We start from the raw sequence: 22,522 nt of genomic DNA on the forward strand, positions 1-22,522 counted from the left end.
TATATATATATACTTTAACTTTATGCTGATTTTAGAATAAAGTTCAATTCCCATTTAATTTTATTTCAATAGGCAAAAAAAACGTTGTTTTTGTAGAATATAAATTTAAGCTTCAAACTTGATTATTACAATACAAAATGATCTCAAACCGATTTCAGATGATGCATGATAATAATAAATTAAGAAAACAAGTTGTCACATCAATAATTAAAAATATTATAATTTCCCATTTCTTTTTGAAAAGTAGTTTTTTGTTTTTTCTTATTATTATTTTGCTTCAATATTTTCTAATTCCTATTTTAATCTTAATTTTTCCTTAATCATATCCGAGGACTTTGCATCCAAACTTTACACGGCTTTTGTCACTCTCTATGTGTCTATAGAAATATATTAAAATTCCACACATAAATCCAATAATGTTATTTTACCTGGCATTACAAATTTTCCGTAAATTGGATTAATATTATATGGCCACACAAATTTGGACAGGTTAAAGACGAAAGGATATACGAAATACAAACGCTTTATTTCTAACAAATTGGGATTGCAAAATCATATAAATGATAAATATAGATTATTTGTTTTTTGTCAAAACTATTTCCTGACACAGCGTACATAATAAAGATGTAAACGATAAAAGAAACTCCTTTTCAATACTGGATAGGCTATGTAAGATATAATATCTTCAACTTCCATTTCGTATCTGTTCCGATTTTTATTTTCCCCCACACATCATTTAGTTAGGTCTATAGAAACTGCCTAGCTCGCATCCCCTTAAGAGATCATATAATATATATGTATATATAATAAATAAATTCCTATTTGTTATTCAATTTAAATTTGTAATTTGGCTTTCTCGTGCCTTAAATTTCAAAATCAGATTCAGAATGCTTTCCACCTTGTCGAGCTAATTTCTTGGTATATTTTTGAACTGGATTTTAACCCAATATAAATACTGTATATATAACTTACCATAAGAATGTTGTTGGGTATACGAATCCAAAGACGATGGCTCTATTTCTGACGAGGCGTGGCGTTGCGGGGCGGGGCGTTGCCAGGTGGAAATCGCATATAGCATTTACATTTACATTTGCATAACTTTGGTTTAAATGTATTGAACGCGTTTCACGTTTAAGGTTTATACATATTGTATTTGATATTTTTTATTTACATACATATATACATGCATAATACATATATAAATAAATATATATATACATGTATTGTTGTTGTTGTTTTTGATTATTATTTGTCGAGATATGCATACGGGTTATTCGAATTTGCATTTTTAATCTCGCAACGATTCTTGGAAAATATCAGACAAAAACGTACACAGGAAAACAAACACGAAAAACGAAGCGACGGAGAACGGTTAACTTTTTATCTTCTTCTGTATTTTTCTTCTTTCGTTTCATTTTGATTATTGATTTTACTTTGTTTTCGACAACACACAAACAAATTAACAAACAAACACACATCCATGCATGGATTATATATTTTTTTTACATATTTTTTTTGTTTTGTCGAAAACAAAGTAAAATCAATAATCAAAATGAAACGAAAGAAGAAAAATACAGAAGAAGATAAAAAGTTAACCGTTCTCCGTCGCTTCGTTTTTCGTGTTTGTTTTCCTGTGTACGAATTCCACCACACTGGTTCCTAGGCTGTTTCCTGATGGGCAATGCGTAGTTATATATATATATATATATTTTTATACGTTCATATATATATTATATATGTGTATATATATGTACATATGTGTGTGTTTGGGGCTTGGCTTTGGCGCTCTTTATTCCATTTTAATTTTTCTTTTACGCACACAAGCTAACAAACACACACATACATATACATACTTACATATATATATAAATATATATCTTATATGTTTATATTATTTATGTCTATATATATATATACATATTTGCATGGGTCTATGCCGTTCAACTGCTCCAGCTGTGCATAAAAAACAATTTCAATTTATTATATAAAAATAAAAAAAAATAATCTATGCCACTTTAAAAAAGCACACAAAAAAGCAAAGCAAAAATTGAAAAAAAAAAAAGAAAAGAAAAAAAGTAGAATTGGAACGCAGACGACGACGTCAGCAGCAGCAGAACAGAGAACGACACGCACACATACAAGGCACAAGCACAGAAAAGAACACACTACCACACAGCAAGTGTGTATGAAAGAGCGAGACACAGAAACACACACAGATACAAATTCCAACAATTTGCGCTGCGTTTTTATATGCGCCTCTTTTCACTTTGATATTCGCGCATAGATCAGCAATGCATTTAGGCAACAGAAAAAAAAAATTATATATGCATAACACACAAACACACACACAAGTATATATATATAAATATATATATATGTATATGTACATTGCCTATGTAACAACAACGAAGCGTGGGGCAGTTGCTCAACGCAATTTTCCAATGTGTTTTTTTTCCTTCTTTTTATCCATTTCGTCTTTACACACACATTTACACACGTATGGATGTACGTACATGCAGACACAGCTATAAAAATATATGCACACACACACACACACACATACAAATACATTATATGTATATACATATATACAATTATATATACATATAGGTGGTATACAGTTATATGTAGACACACACAGCGGCACATTGAAGCGAACAATTTTATTTGATTTGATTTTATTTTATTTAATTTTTTTTTTTTTTTTTTGCTTTTATTTTATTTTATTTTATTTCATTTGAATTTTACTTCATTTTGGATTTGTTAAGGGGCGGACTCTGCTTCGAATATTATTTTCATTGTTTGGCTATTTTACTGCGTTGCACATTTACCTTATTGTTGGTTTTGTTTTATAGCGACGATTCTCATAATTATCGTGAAATTGTTATAAATAAATTCGCAACGTATCTGCAAGCGCCGAGAAATTTTCACATGATCTGCACGCGCTGCACACCGACTTTTTTGGAGTTCAACGATACATCTACAACATCTACAACGACGACGACGGCGACGCTGCTGCTGCTGCTGCTGCTGATGTTGTACCGGAGTACTGTCACCACTCGATTCGGGAACGACCGAACTTCGAACAACGCAACGCAACCCGCACAAGCATCATCAAACTCAAACCGTTTGCTCAATCAGTGTTTGGCTAAGGTTCGCTGCTGGATGCATTACGACCGTGTGGCCAAGCGGCGTCAAGCCAGCATGTTCGATACCAACACTGTCGCGACGAAATATTAGGCATGCCTTCAATTACAATTCATTAAAAACATTGCGATTTTATTAACACATTTCAAGTATCGCAATTATAGTTGCCTAACAAAAAAAAAACCCAGGCTTATGTTGGAGTCCCAACATGCCTACAGGAAGGGCAGATCCACAGATACTGATCTCTATTACAGAGAAATCCTTACTCCATAAGGAGTACACCCTAATAGCGTTCCTCGACATTGAGGGCGCCTTTAACAACGTCACTCCGGCAGCCATAGCTGGAGCTCTGCTGAGCCAGGGGATTGTCACCGGTCTGATGGGATTGATCAGTCAATTGCTTACTTGCAGGACTGTGATATCCACACTAGAGTCGTCAACTCTCTCCAGGTTCGGAAGCAGAGGTACGCCACAAGGAGGCGTCCTGTCACCCCTACTATGGAACATAGCAATTAACAAATTGCTGCGGGACATGGAGGGAGCGGCTGCCAGACGGTTGCATACGCAGATGACGTTGCAGTAATTTTCAGGGGAATACCCACAAGCTCTCTGTGACTTCATGACTAGTAAACTAAAAATACTGTTATGCTGGGCACAAGACAGTGGATTAGGGGTAAACCCAAATAAAACGGAGCTTGTTCTTATTACAAGAAATTAGAAAGTCCCTTCTCTTGTTGGCCCTGGCAATATAAATATATATTTATTGACAGTCAGGCAGCAATTAAATCCATCAACAGGTCCGAAGGGCAAAATGCCACCTGTGCCCGCATAGCACACCAGACATGGCCAATCATCAACTCTAAGTGCAGCAAAGAGCTGTACAATCTAAGTCGGACTAACAGTTCTGCAGTGATCCGGGCTCTGACGGGGCACTGGCTGGTCGGCATGCATGCCAACAGACACCAGGTGCCATACAATGACTTTTGCAGAAGCTGTAAAGAGGAGGAAGAGGTGGAATCTCCGGAACATTTCTTCTGCCTCTGCCCAGCACTTGCCAGGAAAATGCTGGCAATCCTGGGAAACTACTCCCTAACTGGTTTATCGGAGCTCCGACATATGAGACCGGCCAAGATAGCGAAATTCATTAACGCATCTGGCTGGGCAAATGTTTGACTTGTTAGAATGCTTTGGAGGCACGACGGCAGGAGAAAATCCCTGGATCCCATTCGATATCACAACGGGGCAAATATGGCCTAAGTGTGTCAGCCCATCGGGCTGACAGCCGATATAACCTAACCTAACCTAACAAAAAAAAATACAATAAATACAAAAAATGATACGTAAATTAGCGAACTTTGACTCCTTTGCAAATTGTTGCAATATTCATAAAATAACATTAAATTCGGTCCGCCTCTGTTTAATAAAATGTTGTAGCTATTTGTTGCATACGACTTTGACTCACGCTGACTGTCAAATCTCTTTTGTTGTTTTGTCTCATCCTCGTCTGTTTTTTTTATTTTTTTTTGTTGCGAATTTTGCAGTGAAAGTGAAACACAACTGAAGCAAGGCAGCGTCGCACAACCTGCAGTCGGGGCTGCAGCAGCCGCGGATGTTCGATGTTCGACTGCAAATGTGCATGCAAGTATGGGTGTATGAGTGTATGAGTGTATGTGTGCATGTGTATGTGTATTGCTCGCCTGCTTCTTTCTGTGTGCGCGCGCTAATGTTTCATGTCTATTAATATTGTTTGTTATTGCTATTGTTGTTATTATAAGGCTGATTTTTGTTGTTGTTGTTGCTGTCGCTGTTGTTGTTGTTAGTGTTGTTGCGGTTTGTGCAACATAGACGGCCGGCCGGCGGTGGCCTCATTGCTGTCACGCAACATTTCTAAGCGCCGCAACGTTGCCAGTTTTCATTTGACAAGCACATGTTCGAACTGAACTGTGGTGAAGTTTGGCAACGTTGCCCGCGCCAGCGCCCATACACTTGTGCGACGGCGAACGCTACAGCGACGTCAGCGTCGACAGCGGACGTTGGCTGTGTTTATAACATAACATGAATAAATAAAAACGCAAATGGTAAAAGCAAACAACAAATAGCAAGCAGCAAGCAGCAAACAGCAAGAAGAAGACGAAGTAGGAAAAAGAAGAAGTAGAAGAAGAATCAGAATAGACGACAGTGCGCGCTAAGCTTGCTTTAAAAGGCAAACAGCAGAAGCAACAACAGCAACACCAACAGCAACATATGTATGACTGTTGTGTTGGTCGCTCATACACGTTGCCGTTTGCATGACATTCTCTCTCTCTCTGCCTGCCATCAGTCGCATTCATTTTTCAGTTGATGCGAAGCCACTGCAGTAGAAAGAGGGGCGAAATGACGACAATGCCACATTTGTATGATGACAAGGATGTAATGGAAGAGTTCATAAGCTGTTATCGCCATTTTACACCGCTCTGGGACAGCTCATCGATGGCATATCTATCGAAAAAGAAAAAGGCGGCCGGCTATCAGCAGCTATTGAAAATATTGAGACGCGTCAATCCCGAAGCGAGCATTCAGGATGTAAAAAGGAAAATCAACTCGCTGCGCTGCTGCTATCGACGTGAGATTAAGAAAATTCAAGCATCCTACGATTCATACGAGCCGCGTCTTTGGTGGTTTCACATGATGGACTTTATCAAACCGGTGCTCAATTTAAATCTAATAGCAACCACACCGCCGACGCCAACGCCGACGTCGTCGCGCATCAAACATGAGAGACAGAGCCTGGACGACAGTCTCGACGAAGCGAGCATGCATGTAAGTATGAGAGAGAGAGAAAGAACGAGAGACAGAGCGAGAATGATACACATGATATATATATATATATGTAGAGGGTTGTTGTTTGGGGTTCGTGTTGCGTGTTGGACGACTTGTGCGGTTTGATGGTAATTTTTGTATGTTCGTTTTGTCGTACGACCGCGTTGGACGACGCCATCAGTTGCGTTTAACCGTTTGCCATGGAATCGCATAATGTGCGCAACACAACATTCTGGAAAGATTTCTTTCGCCTATATCGCTCCATGCCCGAACTGTGGCTAACCACATCGAAAGACTATCGCAATCGCAAGCTGAAGACCCAATCGTACGAGCTGCTGCTGAAGCACATGCGCACCTTTGATCCCTCTGCCAACATCCATATGCTCAAGCGGAAGATTAACAATCTGCGCACCTCCTATCGGCGCGAGTTGCGCAAGGTGCTCGACAATAAGTCGGCGTTGCGAGGGGGGCTCGATGAGTATCGGCCGTCGCTTTGGTATTTCAATGAGCTGGAGTTTCTCTACGATCTGGAGACGGGGGAGGCGCAAACATTGATCGAACCGTTGCACGTTGCACGTGAACCGCAACAAGAACAACATGCGTATTTTAAGCAAGCCGATAATCAGGATGTGGCCGAGGTGTCCCCGGGAGTGCCGACACCAGTAAGTGTTTCTCCTCCTCCCCCCCTAATTTTTTACAGTGTATTGCCACTATATAGATAGCCATAGCTATATTATCTGGTCTATATGGCTTATGAGGTATTAGTATCATATTTATATACCCTGTAGAAGTCGTCAATTATAGGCTAGACACGACTCTCCTTTGCTACAGCCTGGGGCAAATGATACCCTGCAAAATCATAGAATATTAAACGAAAGAAAGAAGCAAACAAAATCGTATCTTTTAATAATTATTGTTCAATTTTGTAAAGCTTTAAACACAAAAAAAACAGGGTATCGACTTGTCAGCTAAAGTCAGATGAAGCATGAAAAAGAGTATCTAATAGTCGATTACTAAACACCGATTTCGGGGCACATTATCATGGTTCATTCATTGCAGGACGAGGAGCTTTTCACGAAACTCTTTCAGCCCGGCGATGATATGCTGGTCAGCGAGGGCGATGGCGATGTGGAAGGCGTGGCAGATGCAGATGCTGACGACGCTGGACTGGATGGTGAAGTGGAGTACGAAACTGTAAACGAAACGCGACACAAACTCGATCTGAAAATGGAAAGCAAATATCAGCAACAACATTCCACCTCCAACAATCACAACAACAACAACAACAACAACAACAGCAGCAGCAGCAGAATCAGTGCCGGAAAACAATCACGTTTGCATCCTTATCAATCGGGACAACAGCAGCAGCAGCTGCAGGCGCAGTCAACATCTTTGCGTCGCAGTATTGCATTGCCGCAAATGCAACGACGACGTCGACGCAGCAGCACTAATGACGGCGACGGCGACGTCGACATCGACATCGATATCGATGAAGACAACAACAACAATAACAGCAGCAGCAGGAGCAGCGCTATTGCCGCAGCTGGCAAGAAGCGACGGCGCCAGATGATGCTAATGGAACAGCAGTCGGCGCTGCAATCGGAGCAAACGGAGAGCGAATGCGATTTGATTGGCAAACGGATGGCGGCACATTTCCGCAATATGCGCCCCGATCAGCGGCTCTTCGCTGAGCGCATCATCAGCGAGGTGCTCGTGTTTGGGCGCATGAATCGTCTATCGCTCTCCGCCCGCTTTTTGCCCAACGGCGATGTGGGTGATGTCTATGCCATATAAAGCCAAAACAACAACAAGCAACAAATTATTGTTCAGCATACTGACGGAAGGGGGTTGACTGTGCGTGTGTGTGTGTGTGTGTGTGACACTGGCTTTTGCTGTAAAGCGCCAATTAGAGCGACGACAGAATAAAAGCAAAAGCAATGCTCCGACTATGTCCAGCCAGCAAAATTGTCACAAACAATGTCGCAACAATTTGCCTGCCAAATCCACACGCAACAAATAAACCTCCAAAATTATATATAGATTAGCTTTAAGCTACAGATCTACTTACACTTAACAGCATTACAAATACATAATTTGGAGAAAAAACACTGATGCTACGCTTACACGCCTTTTTTATTTAATATATATACATGTATATATAGTCTGATTTAAATACTTGTCAGCAATTTAGTTTTGCTTGGTTTCTGAGCGTAATATATATGTACATACATATATTCCTTTGATAAGTTGGAAAACTTCCGAGCCGTTTTATTTTATTCCATTATCATTTTAGTAATGGAAATAAAAAATATGTAATTTTGTATGTTTTTATTATGAATATTGCGTCGAACCTACACAAGTATTCGCTATCAGTATTAACTTTATGGAACTCTATACAAACTAAATTGTTTTTTTTTTTTAAATTTGATTGAATTGTTCTCGACAAAATCTGATTTAAGAATACTTATGACGCACTATGAGAAAGTTTTTTTTTTTTGACAGTTTATCATTTTGTATAAATTCTGTAATATCGAACACGACATTTTTGTCGCCGGACGCGACCCGAGCGTTCAAGCAAAATGAAAGAAAAAAGAACCGTATAGTCCGCAAACTGGTTTTATACATTGTAGATTTTGCCAGTAGGCAATGGATTGCCTTCTCTGTCGCACTCTCTGCTGCTGCTGATGCCCGACCTCTTACCCAAAGCACGAACAGAAACAACAACAACAACAACCACCGACTTAACCATATCGCGTTTGGCTTGTTATTCTTCTTCTGCTTATGCTGCTGCTGCTGCTGCTAATGCTGCTGATGGGTTTGTTGTTGTTATTCTTGTTCTTGTTCTTGTTCCATGTCGCTGTGCATTGGCACAGTCTCAACTCGCCGCTGCTGCTCTGCCTGACTCGCTGTGCAAGAAATTTCGCTTGCTTTTTTGTTTTCCTTTTATTTTATTTTGTTTTATTTTTATTTTTTGCTTTGTTGTTTCTTTGCTTTAATAACTTTAATTTGCTGCCATTGCCGTTGGGGTCCGTTATGCCGAGACTCTCTTAACTTTAGCCCCTGAGGCCCCTACACTTACATACTAGTCTGTGCATGTGCATGTGTGTGTGTGTGAATGTTTGTGTATAGGGCAGCTGCCTTGGTATTGGGATAGTCATCAGAATCGGAATCTGAGTCAGCTTGAGCTCAAATCTCACACACCGCTAGACAACACGCAAAATCACGCTGCATTTAAAATTTAAAAACCCCCAGAGAAGTGAGATTTTCTTAATTATGTTATTTTAGTAGTAGTGTCTCTTAAATTTATAATATATTATCATAATATCGAGTTCGAAGTTTTTGTGAAAAATTTTCGATATCGTTATACATACACATATCGTTGTACATATTAACATGTATGTATGTATGCAAACACTATATATACTATATATGTATGTACATCTGTTAAAGTATTAAAATATGTATGATATGTATTTAAAAAGAAAATCGTCTAATATCATTTTTGCAACTCCACAAGGAAAACAGCTACTCTTTAAGTTATCGATAATATTCTATACACAGTTGCAGTTGGTATTATTTCTTTATTGTCTCCCCCTATCTTACAGTTATTCAGCAATTTCAGGCATTTTATTTTTTGTTGATTTTTTTGCAATTCTTTGTTTGTTGCCTTGCTTGCGTTTTGGTTTTATTATTGTTTTTTGGTCACTTTCCTTATTCTTTTGCCCACATGCCATTCCCATTGTTGTGTGTGTATGTGTGTGTTAAGTGTGCTGTGGTTGTTGTTTTTATTTGGCATTAGCAATTCTCTTTTTGACTTTTTCGCCATACGCTGCTGCTGTTTTCGTTGTTGCTTTATTGTTGTCATGGTCTTTAATTTCCCATTGCTTGGCAGTTTTACTGTTGCGGCTTTGTCCGTCGCCGTTTGACTTTGTCCTATGTGTAACCCCCGTTCTCCACCCCTTCCCACCCTTCCTTATCACTCTCTCCACCACCACGTCCCTCTACAAGCAAAAGCAGCAGGTCATTAAAATAACTTTGTTGCCCTGTCCTTCCTGTGTTCATTTCGCCTTGCTCTGCATTTTTATTGCCGTTGTCTGCGTCTACGTCTTTCCACATCTTCGCCCTTCACTAATTCCGATTCTTTTTGCGACGTTCGCCGTTGTTGTTGTTGTTGTTGTTGTTGTTGCTGGTGCTGCTGTGTTTGTGTTTCTGGTTTCTTTTTCGCTCGTTCCTACTTTGCTGCTGTTGTTGTACTGGTTGTTGTAGCCGGCATTTAAGCCGGCGCACAATTTTAGGCAAATTACTTCGTTGCTTCGGCACTTGTCTTGCCTTTTGCTTTGTCATACAAAGTTGTCGATGCTGAAACACACCCCGCTCTCTCTATCTGTCTCTCTCTCTCTCTCTCCATCTCTCTCTCTCGGTCTCTAGCCAGGCCGCAATCAACCACAATCAGCACAGTCCGTCTATAAGCGTGTGTGTGTTAGTGTGTGGGGTGCATGGTACAAAATGAAAATGGCAAAACAAGGTCAAGTGTAGGGAGCAAAGTTTGTTTGAGTGCACACACACATACACATATGAACATACAATACATACATACACTTAAACACACGCAGGCAAATACAAAACTATAAACAAAAACGAAAGCTCCTCACACTCGCATAAGTTTTTCATTAAGCGCAATTGTTGCATTTGTTTAAACAAAAAAATTTGTCAGCACGCTGGCGCCGTTGTTGACGTCAACGCCGACGTTGCTGCCAGCAACTGAGTCACGCTCAACAGGCGCGCAACATTTTGAGGTTAACTTTTTGTCAGATTGACGACGAAATAATTTGCACAGACGTGTGAAGTATTTTTTTTTTTTTTTAAAGCTGAACTTGACGTTTGGCAAAACCCAACTGCGACACCTGTGGATGCGAATGCGACGGAAACACACACACACATACACATGCAGTGACAAAAAAGAAAGAAAAAAATCGACAGCAGCAGCCAAAACAACCCTCAGCAGAGATTTGCTGTCAATTTGCAAAAGCCTATGCAGCATGCTGGAGTTGAAGAGTTGCGTACACACACAAGCACCCACCCCCTTCCCATCCACTGCATTGGCACATGTGTGACGTATGCGCTGCTCTAAAAAAAAAGGCATGGAATCAAATTGGCAGCTGAAAGTGTAACTACAAACACACAACAGCAAAAGCTACATTTCCACATGCAAACATACATACATACGTATAAAACGACATGCATACATACAAATACACAACACACACACATATGTATGTGTCTACGTATGTGTATGTTGTATTTATGTACATTTGTGTACAAATTATATATCAACGCACACAAATGCATGCACACAAAACGGCTACAGCTACAACAACGTCGCAAAACGAAAAAGAAACCTAAAAAAAAATTAAATGGAAATTTCTGATATAAAGCACACGCACAGAAACACACACAGAGACATATATATATATATATATATATATGTGCACACACGCACACACACATACGTAATACACGCACACACATTGGCAGTCAACGAAACGTGAACATGAACGTAGCGGACAAGCTAACTGAAGTATGGCAACGTTGCTTTTCTGCAGGCAGCATAACAAAGCATTGCGCTGCTACTGCGCTGCCAACGGCAAAACGTAACGAGGCTGCGACGCACAGTGGTTTCAACTCGTTGCTTATTTGTACGAACATGAAGAGAGAATAACATAACAATAATTATAATAAAAAGATCTAACTTAAATGTTTATTTCCCTTCATGCATGAATACAAATATAATTAGGGTAACTTAATCTCACCTATTTTATAATCAATTTATTGAGCATATGCTCATGACACACTGTGCTTCAATAGACACCCAAATACAAACAGCTAGCAAGTATGACGGTCGCTGCGACTGACGCGACGTCAGAGAGCGCAACGAAGTTTTTGCGCAGCGCACACAAACAACAACGAAATAGCGAAAAGAGATAGGTAAAAGCAGAGAGAGAGAGAAAGGGAACGACAAGAAACCAGCTACCCAGTGGTGAATTGACTGCGTCAAACAGAATTCATTGATATTTAACGGATTTTTTTGGGAAAACTAATTGGTCCAGTGGATTATCCTTTCAACAGCTAAAGGAAAAACAATCAATAGCTGCACGGCATACAGGGACATATGTCTAGAATTTTCTATCCATACGTTTCCCTGGAAAAAGCTTTTAAGCCAGTTGAAATGTTCTCATTTTTGTAAATTCAGTAGAAAAAACATGTGCTCGTTAAGATTATCATAATCATCGCTTGCTAATTGGATTAATTGGATTTTACAGTATCAGATTAGTGCAATTTTATAAAACAATCCGAAATAACCCAGCGCAAAATATGCACTTACACAAATGTATGCATGCTCAAATGCGTGTGTAGGTGCATAAATTAAATTCATAAGTCAAACTGCACTCACTCAAACACTTACACACAGCCCAGCCAGTTGAGCATCGGGGAGTGCAAAATGCGCTAGTGGGTGGCCGTGCTCCTTGCACTCGGCACACAAAAAATAATCAAAAAAGCATTCTTCTTTCTTGCTTTTTTTTATTTTTGCTACAATTTGACACACAAAGCAGCTGTCTGCACACACACGCACACACACAAGCAGAGAGCGCTTATATATCACACGCTGTGTTGCCATAGATACATTAGTACATATGTACAAATGTGTGTATATACATATATATGTATGTATGTATATACGTAACCCATGGATACATAAGTATGTATCTGACTGAAGTGAAGGAAGGGGCGAGCCAGTTGTTATCTACTGCGCATTGTCTTGGTGTTGTTTGCGTAGTTGTCTGTCTACCAGTGGGCATGTATGTATGTATGTGTGTGTGAACAAGAAGATGAAGCTGAAATGGAAGAGGAAGAGACATAGCGCAGGCAGCAGCGACAGCAGCAGAATACCGAATAACTGGCGCAGACGCTTATAGTGAGGGTAGCGTTCGGCCAGGCAGGCAGTTGGTCGTTCAGTCGGTCGTTCAGTCGGTCGTTCGGTCGGTCGAAGAGCCGAGCCAAGCACACAAATCAACATGGCACGACCAACGGCAACAACAACAAAAACAACTGAACAAGAGTTCTCTATTTGCAACTGCCACTAGCTGATACCCTGTAGCCAATCAGCTTGGCGTCTCTACTACTGATAGCTTTCTATATATAAAAGTATATAATTAAATAAAATAGGAATGCAACAGTTATTTATCGATTTGGCGGATGCAAAGAGTAGGTATTGAATAATAAAGCTTGCTTCAATCAACTACTACGTGCTGACGGTCATTGCCAAATCACCCGAAATTCATTTTAGCAAATTTACAGGGTATCAAAACCGGCACATTCAACTTCAACGCACACAGGCACAGTCAGCGGACGATATACAGAACACTCACACGAGGCACCGAGACGGGAGAGAGACAAATCGACAGCCCGACCGACTGACTGACTGACTAACTGACTGGCTGACGAGTGCTCCGCTGTTTGCGCGAGACCGAGATAGAGCGAACGATGATGAACGTAAAAGGGGAGCGCGTAGACAAGCAACACAAGTGAGTGAGTGAGAGAGATAGAGTAAGAGACGAAAGAGAGGGTGAGCCATGCGAATGAACGCGTCAGCCAGTTGAAATAAATAAAGCAAAATACTAACAGGCAACAGCATTAAGAAGAAGAACAAAAACAACAGCAAACACAGCGAAAACAACGCAAATAAAACAAGTAACGCAAAAATAAAAATAACAAGAATATGTAATAATAAAAAGCAAAATAAAATGAAAGCACACGAAGCAAGGCATACGGAGAATGAGAATGGACTGCAAATTTTTATGCACATACAAACACAGTGTTTATCGCTGTTGTGTCTGTGTGTACACACTTTGTTGTATGCATGCGTGTGAGTATTTTCTGTTTGTGTGCGGTAAGAGCTGGCTGACTGTATGCAAAAGGTTCGCACGGGCAGCGGGGGCGTTGTTGGCATGCTGTTTGCCAGGGCAGCGACTGCATCTCAAAAAATAAAAAAAACACAAGAAAAGCGCTTGCAGCCGAGACTAAAGCTGAATCTGGGAGACTCAAGCTCAAGCAAAAAAACGAAGCAAAAAACTAAAGCTCTGACGGGGTCTTTTTATGTTTAACTAATCGATGGATTTATTCTTTTGGAACTAGACAGGGCAAATGTTGAATGGGTTGATTGAGGATTGAAGCAGCAAATGTTTGGTTCGGAAATACATACATATGTATATATACATGTATGTATGTATGTGTGTCCTTATATACACAAAGTTATTTCAAAAAATGCACAAGGGTAGAAATTCAATTATATTATTTATTATTATGTGTTGGTATCATTTTGAGTATAGATTTCTTTATAAAACTGCGTATTTCAGTATTCGATATGTGTATTTTTATATAGACATTGAAATACATACATATGTACATAAGCATATTTATTGCGGAATTAACTAATTAGCAGTTTGTTTAGTGAATCATCAGAGAATTCATGGGCTTATTTTCTAGCAAATCCATCCAATGAAACAAAAGTGGTTAATAATAGCAATAAATAATTGCTAATAAATAATTAATAAAAGCTATGCATGTATTATATCCGTACATACATAAATATGTACATAATACATACAGTTTGCACACAGGCAAAAATTGCATCTTTTCTCATCATCATTTAAGTGTATTTTATTATTGACTAATTTTTTTCTCTTATTTTTCTATTGTTGAGTGGAGCTCCTAAAACTAGTTAAAGCAACAATTATCAAGATTCATTAACATAAATGCACACAAGTACAATTGTAATCGTGTCGAAACGTGTCTGGATATATATATGTATATATATATACATATATAGTCTTATGATCTTATAAATATTTCTAATATTTTTTAAATTTAATTTTAATTTATTAATGTCGACCGACTTAAATAAATAATTACATACATACATAAATATGTTAGTTTTTAGCTATGAAAATGGCAAGACATTCACAAGTTCTAGAATCATTTGTGAAATCTCTCGTAGACATTCTGAAAGCCAAGTTGCAAACTGATAGTACGACTCTTATCTAATTACATGCGCACACATACAAATATGTATATATGTATGTTACGTACATGTATGTGTATATGTGTATGTGTATGCATATGTATTATATTGTAGATTGTCTGTGGGAAACCTTTCAAGAGCCAGTACAATTGTAATCAAGCTGTAGACCTATGGATTGGACCTTTACCATAGCCTCGGTAATTGCTCGACATTGACCGATATCGATATCGGTTCCGAGAGCCACATTACGTATGACTACAACACACACATATATATATATATATACATTGTATGTATTTGAGCAGCTGTAGTCTCCCCCTCAACCCTACCGACAACTTAACCGCTGTATATTTTGTCTCTTTTATTGTATTTATTTTTATTTAACTTTTTGTGTTGGCTTTTCATTTGCGGGCTATTGCTAATTGTTGTTTGGTTAATGTGTGTTTTTATTGAAGTTTTTTATTATCGACAGATCGCGCTTATCACAAAACGTTCGCGCTCAAAGAAAGCCAACCAACCGACGGACCCCCACCTTCCCCGCCCCATAGCCCCACCCCGAGCTTCGTAAAACAAGCACGAGTGCGATTCCACTGGCTATCGTCGTCCATTAGCATGCGACCGATCGTCGCCAACAGTCGTAGAAATTCACAGTTAAGTCAGTTGTCATATATACATACATACATACATACATATATATATATATATATATATATATATATATACACATATATATAAATATATATATGTATGTATGTATGTATGTATGAATATAAATGTATGTATGGTGCATATACACATACATCAGTATATGTGTGTGTGGGCATGCACGAAGAAGGAAAGAAGAAAACAAAACCTAACCTGAATTTATGGCTGCGACTGGTGGGTGACATTGTGAAATGGCAAGCATTGACTTAAAACGTGCATGTGCGAGTGAGATAACACGAGCGCGCGAAGCCGAACAAGCACAAAAGTAGCGCAACTTGCGGTTGCAACAAGAACAGAGCGGCAACAAGGAGAATGAGAACAACAACAATAATAATAATAATAATAATAAAACAACAACAACAAGGCTGCCGGTTATGCGAGCGTAATCGACGCTGTCATCCAACTCATACTCATGCCTATGCCTGTTTGCTAGTCTGCCTCTCCCTCTCCCTCTCTCTTTGTCAACCTGAAGTGAATTGCTTTTTCCCCAGCCCCACTGATCGTGTTTGTGCTCTAGTGATGCCAAGCCAAAAGCAAAAAAAAGCTAATTCTGTGGGGAAATCCACGATCTAAAAAAAAAAGCTCAAAGTTTTTGTGTCTATTTTCGCTTAAAAGAGATTTATAAAGATGTACATACACAAATATTTAACTGATTAATGATGTAAATTCCCGAATTAGGGAATTATACATATTTAACATATTTGGGCGCATAACTTTTGCATAATTAGTTTCCATAAAATCGAGAAGAAAAAAAAACAGCAAAAACGCCCGAACTGTTGTATTAAAAAAGGCTGATGTGACAAGAAGCAAGAAAAAAGCGTAATTTGCAACACTGTATTGGGCCCCACCACAACGCGGGTTGTATTACGTGTTGGCTTTTTGCATGTTGTTGTTGTGCTGGCTTTATTTGTGCATGCCTCGCTCGCTGCCGCTTAAGCCAACTCAATCAAGTTACCCAGTCGACACTAACCTCCCCTCCTATTCTGCACCGTTTGCCGCTTGCCTCTGCCAACGCCAGCGGCGGCCACTGGCACCCAGCAACAGGCCCAGCCAGTTGATGATCGCTAAAAAAAAAACCGGTTTCCTCTTACTGCCTTGCATATTTTTAGCAACAAGTTGAAGCCCGGGACTGAAATTGCGCCAGCTGAAGAGGCAGAAGGCGCACACACACACACGCACATTGTCTGAGTGTGTGTGAGAGAGAAAGAGAGGGCAAACACACACATACATACACATACACAAACAATGCTAATGAAAACGTGTGTGCAGAGATCGGACAAAGAGGCGGCGGCATTCGCTTGTAACAAAATTGTTTTTATGCTTTGGCAAACGATCCGCGCCAAAAGCACAGCACAGTTTGCCAAACCCCTGCCCGCCACGCCGCCGACGCGACTAGCGAGACTTAAGACATGCGGACAGTCGGGCAAGCGAAAACGACAGCAAACGACCCCAAACATAGCCGCGTCATCGTCGTCGTCGTCGTCTTCGCTGTCGACAGAGCGACGCTGACGTTGACGCTGTCGTTGGCGTCGCCATCAAAACAATTGCCGGGCATTGTTGTCGTTGGGCGACCCCCACGGCCCCAGCCTCAGTCGCAGAACGGAGACGCGACGTGAAGCGATACAAAAAAAAAGGCGAACCAAAGCAAAGCAAAGACGTCGACAATGATATTTTTCCCATACACTTTGTGCACGCTGCAGTTTTATGAATTTCCAATAGGTGTTTGCAATACGTAAATGTTTTATGTTTTATGTATGCAAATACAAAATTCAACTTTAATTATTAAACGGCACAATTAGAAATGTATGTAAATCGAGTAACCTTCCTTGACTAAAAAGCAAAGAGCCATAAAAAGAAAAAAGCTGAAGCTCGTTTTGGAAATCGCTAATGTATATACATACATACATACATGTATATATATATTGGTATAATTATATAAATATATATTTGTTTATCCAAGAAGATAGATAGTTATTTTTTTATTATTTTAGCACAACGTTAAGTACGAGTTTCTGATGCATTCATAAAAATGACGCTGCTTAAAAAAGTGATTATAAGGCTAAAAATACATACAGTTTGTCAAGAAAGCGAAAGAAATGCAGCCAAATACTTTCTTGACTGTCCAAAGAATGGTTAATTTCGTCTTTAACATTTCAAAATTTCTTAAGTTAATTTTTTGAAATCTTTTGAAACTAGTTTTAAGAACTCCACTTAACCATTGAAAACTAAGAAAACAAATAAAAGTCAATAATAAAATAAGTTTTTTTTTTGCAAAAGAAATTAGAAAATATGCATTTTTTTCCTGTGTTCAAACACTTTCTTGGCATACTGTATGTATAAGTACATATTATGTACATGTGTAGGGTATTTAAATGTCGACTTGTTGTGTTTATGTTTATGCTGTTTTCATTTCTTGTTTTCTTACATTTTTGTTACATTTGCCTTGCCATTCATATTTTGTTTATTGTTACCGTCAGACTGGCTCAGCACATTACCCCGTCTCCTTTTCGCCACAACTGCAGCCCCCCCCCCCACCCCCCCATACTCTATCACTCAGCCCTTCTTGCAGCACCTTGTGGAAGCAGCTCGCGACCGCAAAAGTTGCGCCATGGGGCAAATACAATGGCACTTTGACCCTGACTTTTAATATGTATGTTTTTATACATATATATAGATATATATATATACACACAATGAGTGTGTGTGTGTGAGTATGAGTGAGATGCTCTCTCGCTCTCTCTCTCTCTCTCTCTCTCTCTCTTTGGCTCGTTCTCCCGCTAACACTTTCTCACCCTCAACATCATGCTAAATTATTGTTATTATTATGAATGTGTTTCTTTGCTAAAGTATGATTAATTGACCAGAGGTTGTGCCTCGCACTTCAACACATTTTACATGCTGTCCAACCACCCTCCACCGTCCAAGAACAGCAGCAGCAGCAGCTAATTTGCCTTGGCAACACACTGTCAACTCTTCCACTTGGCACAGTCTCCGATTTCACATCTTCCAATCCCGTTCCCGTTCCCCTTCCCGTTTCCCTTCCCGTTTCCCTTCCCGTTCCCATTCCCATTCCCGTTCCACTTGCACAGACTTTTCTACTTATCACTGCACCAGTTTGGCAGGGCGTGAGTGACTCTGGGATCTGGGATTGGGGGCGACTGCTTGGGGCTCCGGTAGCTGTCCACTGTTTACGGCATGCGAAACCTTTTCCACAGCGCTCTGTTTCCATGGCATTGGGCAAAAACAGTTGAAGGACAGTTGTCCAAGGGGAGAGAGCGGAGCTTATGACGCATATGGCATGTTGCTGTTGCTGTTGCTGTTGCTGCATCAGATAAGCAGATGAAAGAGGACAATTTCTTGAATGCAAGTATGTATCTTGTTTTATTTGTAATAAAAGGGAAAGACGAAACAAGAAACTCACATTTTGTATACCTTTCGAGCTCCTTCAACATCGCATTGCATAACAAATTATAAGAGATTAAGCATTTCTCGGAAGAGCTTCAATTTGAAGGAAAAGATACATTCATATACAATCAACTCAGCTTAAGATACCTTTTTACTACACTTTTGTTATTGCAATATTGTCGTGATTTAAGTTCCAGTTCTTCAAGACCTTTCTTCAACAACTCAACTTGGAGTAAGTCAAATTCTTGTTTTTGGGAATATATTAAGTATTGGCTTGAAAAGTATCTTTGGTCTCTTCATTTTTCGGTTGACATATTTATATCCCTTCAAATTTCAAAGGCCTGTTGTATATGTATATTTATGTGGATATTTAGAAATACTTTGAACAATGTCAATAAAAAATTAAGCTTAAACTGGTTTTTAAATAGAAAACAGCTTCAACTACTTCCTGTTTCCGAATATTAAAAGGTAGTAAGTTAAAAGATCCGCAGTGCAAGCAATGTATCTTAAATTGATTTAAATATCACCCTACTTATATAGAAAGGTCATATGTCATGTCAAAGGTCATAGATCACAATGTGCAACTCAAAGTGTAAGCAATGAAGTAAGAGCTTTGAAGATTTGATTAATTAATTAATTTATTTGACCGTCGATTTTCTACGTTCATTTCGGAGGACAAACATTTTACTCGCATCAAAATCACAGTGAATCGAAATATTGTGGTGTATTTTCTGACCCACTGTAAATGTGAAGAGAGCTTTTCCGAATTAAAGCTCTAGTGTAAAAGCTGCATCGCATTGCCAGTCGCACCCCCCCCCCCCCCACATATACAATAACTAATTATAAAGCGCACAAAACCACGCAACAAAAAATAGCCAACCGTTAGCCAAGACACAAACCACATACGCTGGAATTTTTTAATATTTTAATTAGGTATAAAATTGTATTTGTCAAAAAAAAATGTTAATGGAAAAATGGCAAAAAAAAATAAACGAAAATTGAACAGGAAATGTTTTCTTGTTTTGCTTCAATTTTCTTTAGGCATTGCGCACGCCGCGCAGCTCCTTGTCAGCCTTCTTGAGGGTGACAAAATTGTTGAGCTGCTTGCAACGCAACTTGGACCAAATCATAAAGTTGCTCAGACCCAAAATGGTTGCCGCATGTAATGCGGCTGCCTCCGGATAGAAGACGGTGGCACAGCCCAGACCCGATGGCAAATTGAGGCTGGACCATGCATCCACCTGCATATTGTCGGACTTGATGGGCGGACAATTGATAACCGGATAGTTGGTGCTGCCGGAAAGGACGGGCCCAAGGCCATTGGAACGTCCGGCGACGGCGACAAAGATCAGATTGGTCATCACCGATTCGTATTCGCGGACAATGCGCAATGTCTCCTCGGGCGCCTTGTGGGCCGAACTGACGCGCAGCTCCACATTGAGGCCCAACGAGCGGCAGCTGGTCGCAATCTTCTCGCTGTGCGATGTATCCGATGCGCTGCCCATGAGCACGACAACCAAATGATCCTTGCGCGGCACAATTTCGGCCATCTGTTCGGATACCCATTTAAAGTTACGCATTACGGTATCCAGATCGGAGGGCGTGACCGATACGAGATCGCGATAGACCTGCTTATCGACCATCAAACGTTTGTCACCGGCCGGCCAGAGGCGCCACGAATCGGAATCGATAATATCGGCCAACAGTATATTGCCATCGTCATCGATACCAAACTCCACCTTCATGTCGATTAGCGCACAATTCTTTGTCTGCCACGCACGCTCCAATATCTCGAAGATCAGCAACGTTGTCCGCTTCATAATGTCCAACTCATCTTGACCTGAGCAACGGAGAAAAACACGAAACCAGATTTGATTAAGGACCGATTGTTTTTTAGTAATCGATTGTTGTTCGTTTAACTTACCAATAAGCAGGCCGTTTAGCTGGAATTTGGCACAAATGATTTGCTCATCGCTCCACTGGGGATCGTGGTTGGCGTCATCCTTGAAGAATGTCTCCTGCTTGGCCGGCGAGAATCTGCCAGTAAGCAAACGATTCCAATTATCGAAAGAAAGCCATAAAGTTATCGCTCAAAATATCGATAGTCGATTAAAGGGGCATCAGCATTTCTTTTCGAAATCGAAATCTCTAGATCTTTGCCACTCAATATTTAAAAAAATAAATTTTATTATTGTCGTGCCTCACTGCGCGGCTTATCAGCGGTTGCAACCTCGATGCAGTGCATCGTAAATGAATTTGTTTACCGCAGCAGGGGATGTGCAAGTGCGAGCAAGGTAAGGCAAGGGGGAGGGGGTGAATGGAGGCATGGGGGTATGGGGTCACTCACTGACGTTGGTTGCACTGATAAGCCGATAAGAAACGCCGAATGCAGCTACAATAATAATAATAATCCAACACGGTAGGGTAGATAACCTAACGGATGAGATGCCACTGACCTGTAGCCCGTGGGCACGCCCGAGTTGCGCTTGAGAAAGGAGCCGGTTGCCAGGCGTCGGGTTACCCACTCAATGGGTATCATTTCGCATTTGCGGGCAATGAAAGCTTTTGGGCCGCACTGTTTCACATATGCTGTGCGAACACCTACACAACACAAGATGAGAGAGACAGAGATTGATAACTGTAAATTAACTATTACGATTATTATCTACAATTTTTTTCTAGTCAAATTTTTTTCTTTTTGCTCCTTTTTTTTGTACTTTTAAATCACGAGTACCCTTACCCGCCTCGTTGAGCAGCCGAAAGACATGTCCATTGGTTGTATTCGAGATCTCCGCTTTGCCCTCGAGATCGTGGGCCTTGACGCCATCGCCGGCGGTAATGCGATCCTTGCTGAGCAGCAAACACAAGCCAGGATTCTCGGGCAGATTGTAGACCTGTTTTGTCTTGCCCTCGATGATCACCTTGCCCAGTTTATAGCCCTCAACTGTCGAGTTGCAAGTTGTTAGTAAAGCAGCACGGGAGAGTGTATAGCAGACAGTTAATGCACTTACTCGATGTCGTTGTGCTTGCCATTCTCGAAAATCTGTTTTGTTTCACAGTTTTTAATTTCAATTCACTCACGTGTCGCGCCTTACGCTTTGCTCTCGATATTCGCCAATTCACAGTCTGTGTCGAAGTCAAGCTCCAAGCCAACTGTGCGAACAGACGTAATGCCAGCAACTTTATGTTCGTATTGTGCCTGTTTTCAGCATTGCTTATCTCAAACTCACACACATACGCACTCGCTGAGATAGAGAGAGGGACGCAACAGACGTAAGCATAGCAACGACGATCGCCTACAGTCGCCTACTGTTGAGCATTAGTCAGAGAGAGTGAGAGAGAGAGAGCGGTAAAGAGAGAAACTAGTGAGCGTAATCAAAATGTCGC

At 40.2% G+C, this 22,522-nt stretch overlaps 2 protein-coding genes across 3 annotated transcripts; one reads left to right on the forward strand and one right to left on the reverse strand.

The window, feature by feature from the left end:
* The first annotated feature begins 5,487 nt into the window (after positions 1–5,487).
* LOC6565146 lies at positions 5,488–8,074 on the forward strand. Of its 2 annotated transcripts, none has more exons than XM_032737986.2 (2): positions 5,488–5,946; positions 7,006–8,072. In XM_032737986.2, the coding sequence occupies exons 1-2, from the start codon at positions 5,488–5,490 to the stop codon at positions 7,738–7,740; spliced, it is 1,194 nt and encodes a 397-aa protein (XP_032593877.1). In that variant the 3' UTR covers positions 7,741–8,072. The 2 variants fall into 2 exon arrangements, with proteins under 2 accessions (XP_032593877.1, XP_001991294.1); XM_001991258.3 differs by lacking the exon at positions 5,488–5,946 and adding an exon at positions 6,132–6,608 and having other exon boundaries at positions 7,006–8,074.
* Positions 8,075–20,133: 12,059 nt separating this feature from the next.
* LOC6565145 (multifunctional protein ADE2) lies at positions 20,134–22,331 on the reverse strand. Its single transcript, XM_001991257.2, has 5 exons — positions 22,147–22,331; positions 21,876–22,079; positions 21,592–21,736; positions 21,060–21,172; positions 20,134–20,975 (listed from the first exon to the last, which is right to left on the reverse strand). The coding sequence occupies exons 1-5, from the start codon at positions 22,166–22,168 to the stop codon at positions 20,173–20,175; spliced, it is 1,287 nt and encodes a 428-aa protein (XP_001991293.1). The 5' UTR covers positions 22,169–22,331; the 3' UTR covers positions 20,134–20,172.
* Positions 22,332–22,522: the final 191 nt, after the last annotated feature.

Source organism: Drosophila grimshawi, unplaced genomic scaffold (genome assembly GCF_018153295.1).
Source record: "Drosophila grimshawi isolate 15287-2541.00 unplaced genomic scaffold, ASM1815329v1 contig_848, whole genome shotgun sequence".
NCBI lineage: Eukaryota > Metazoa > Arthropoda > Insecta > Diptera > Drosophilidae > Drosophila > Drosophila grimshawi.

Coding starts and splice junctions, on each gene's coding strand:
- LOC6565146 (XM_001991258.3), top strand. CDS start 6,147: ATGGAATCGCATAATGTGCGCAACACAACATTCTGGAAAGATTTCTTT. Junction 6,609..7,005: donor CCCCGGGAGTGCCGACACCA/GTAAGTGTTTCT, acceptor CATTCATTGCAG/GACGAGGAGCTTTTCACGAA.
- LOC6565145 (XM_001991257.2), bottom strand. CDS start 22,168: ATGGCAAGCACAACGACATCGA. Junction 22,080..22,146: donor GGCAAGCACAACGACATCGA/GTAAGTGCATTA, acceptor GCAACTCGACAG/TTGAGGGCTATAAACTGGGC. Junction 21,173..21,591: donor GGCGTGCCCACGGGCTACAG/GTCAGTGGCATC, acceptor GCTTACTGGCAG/ATTCTCGCCGGCCAAGCAGG.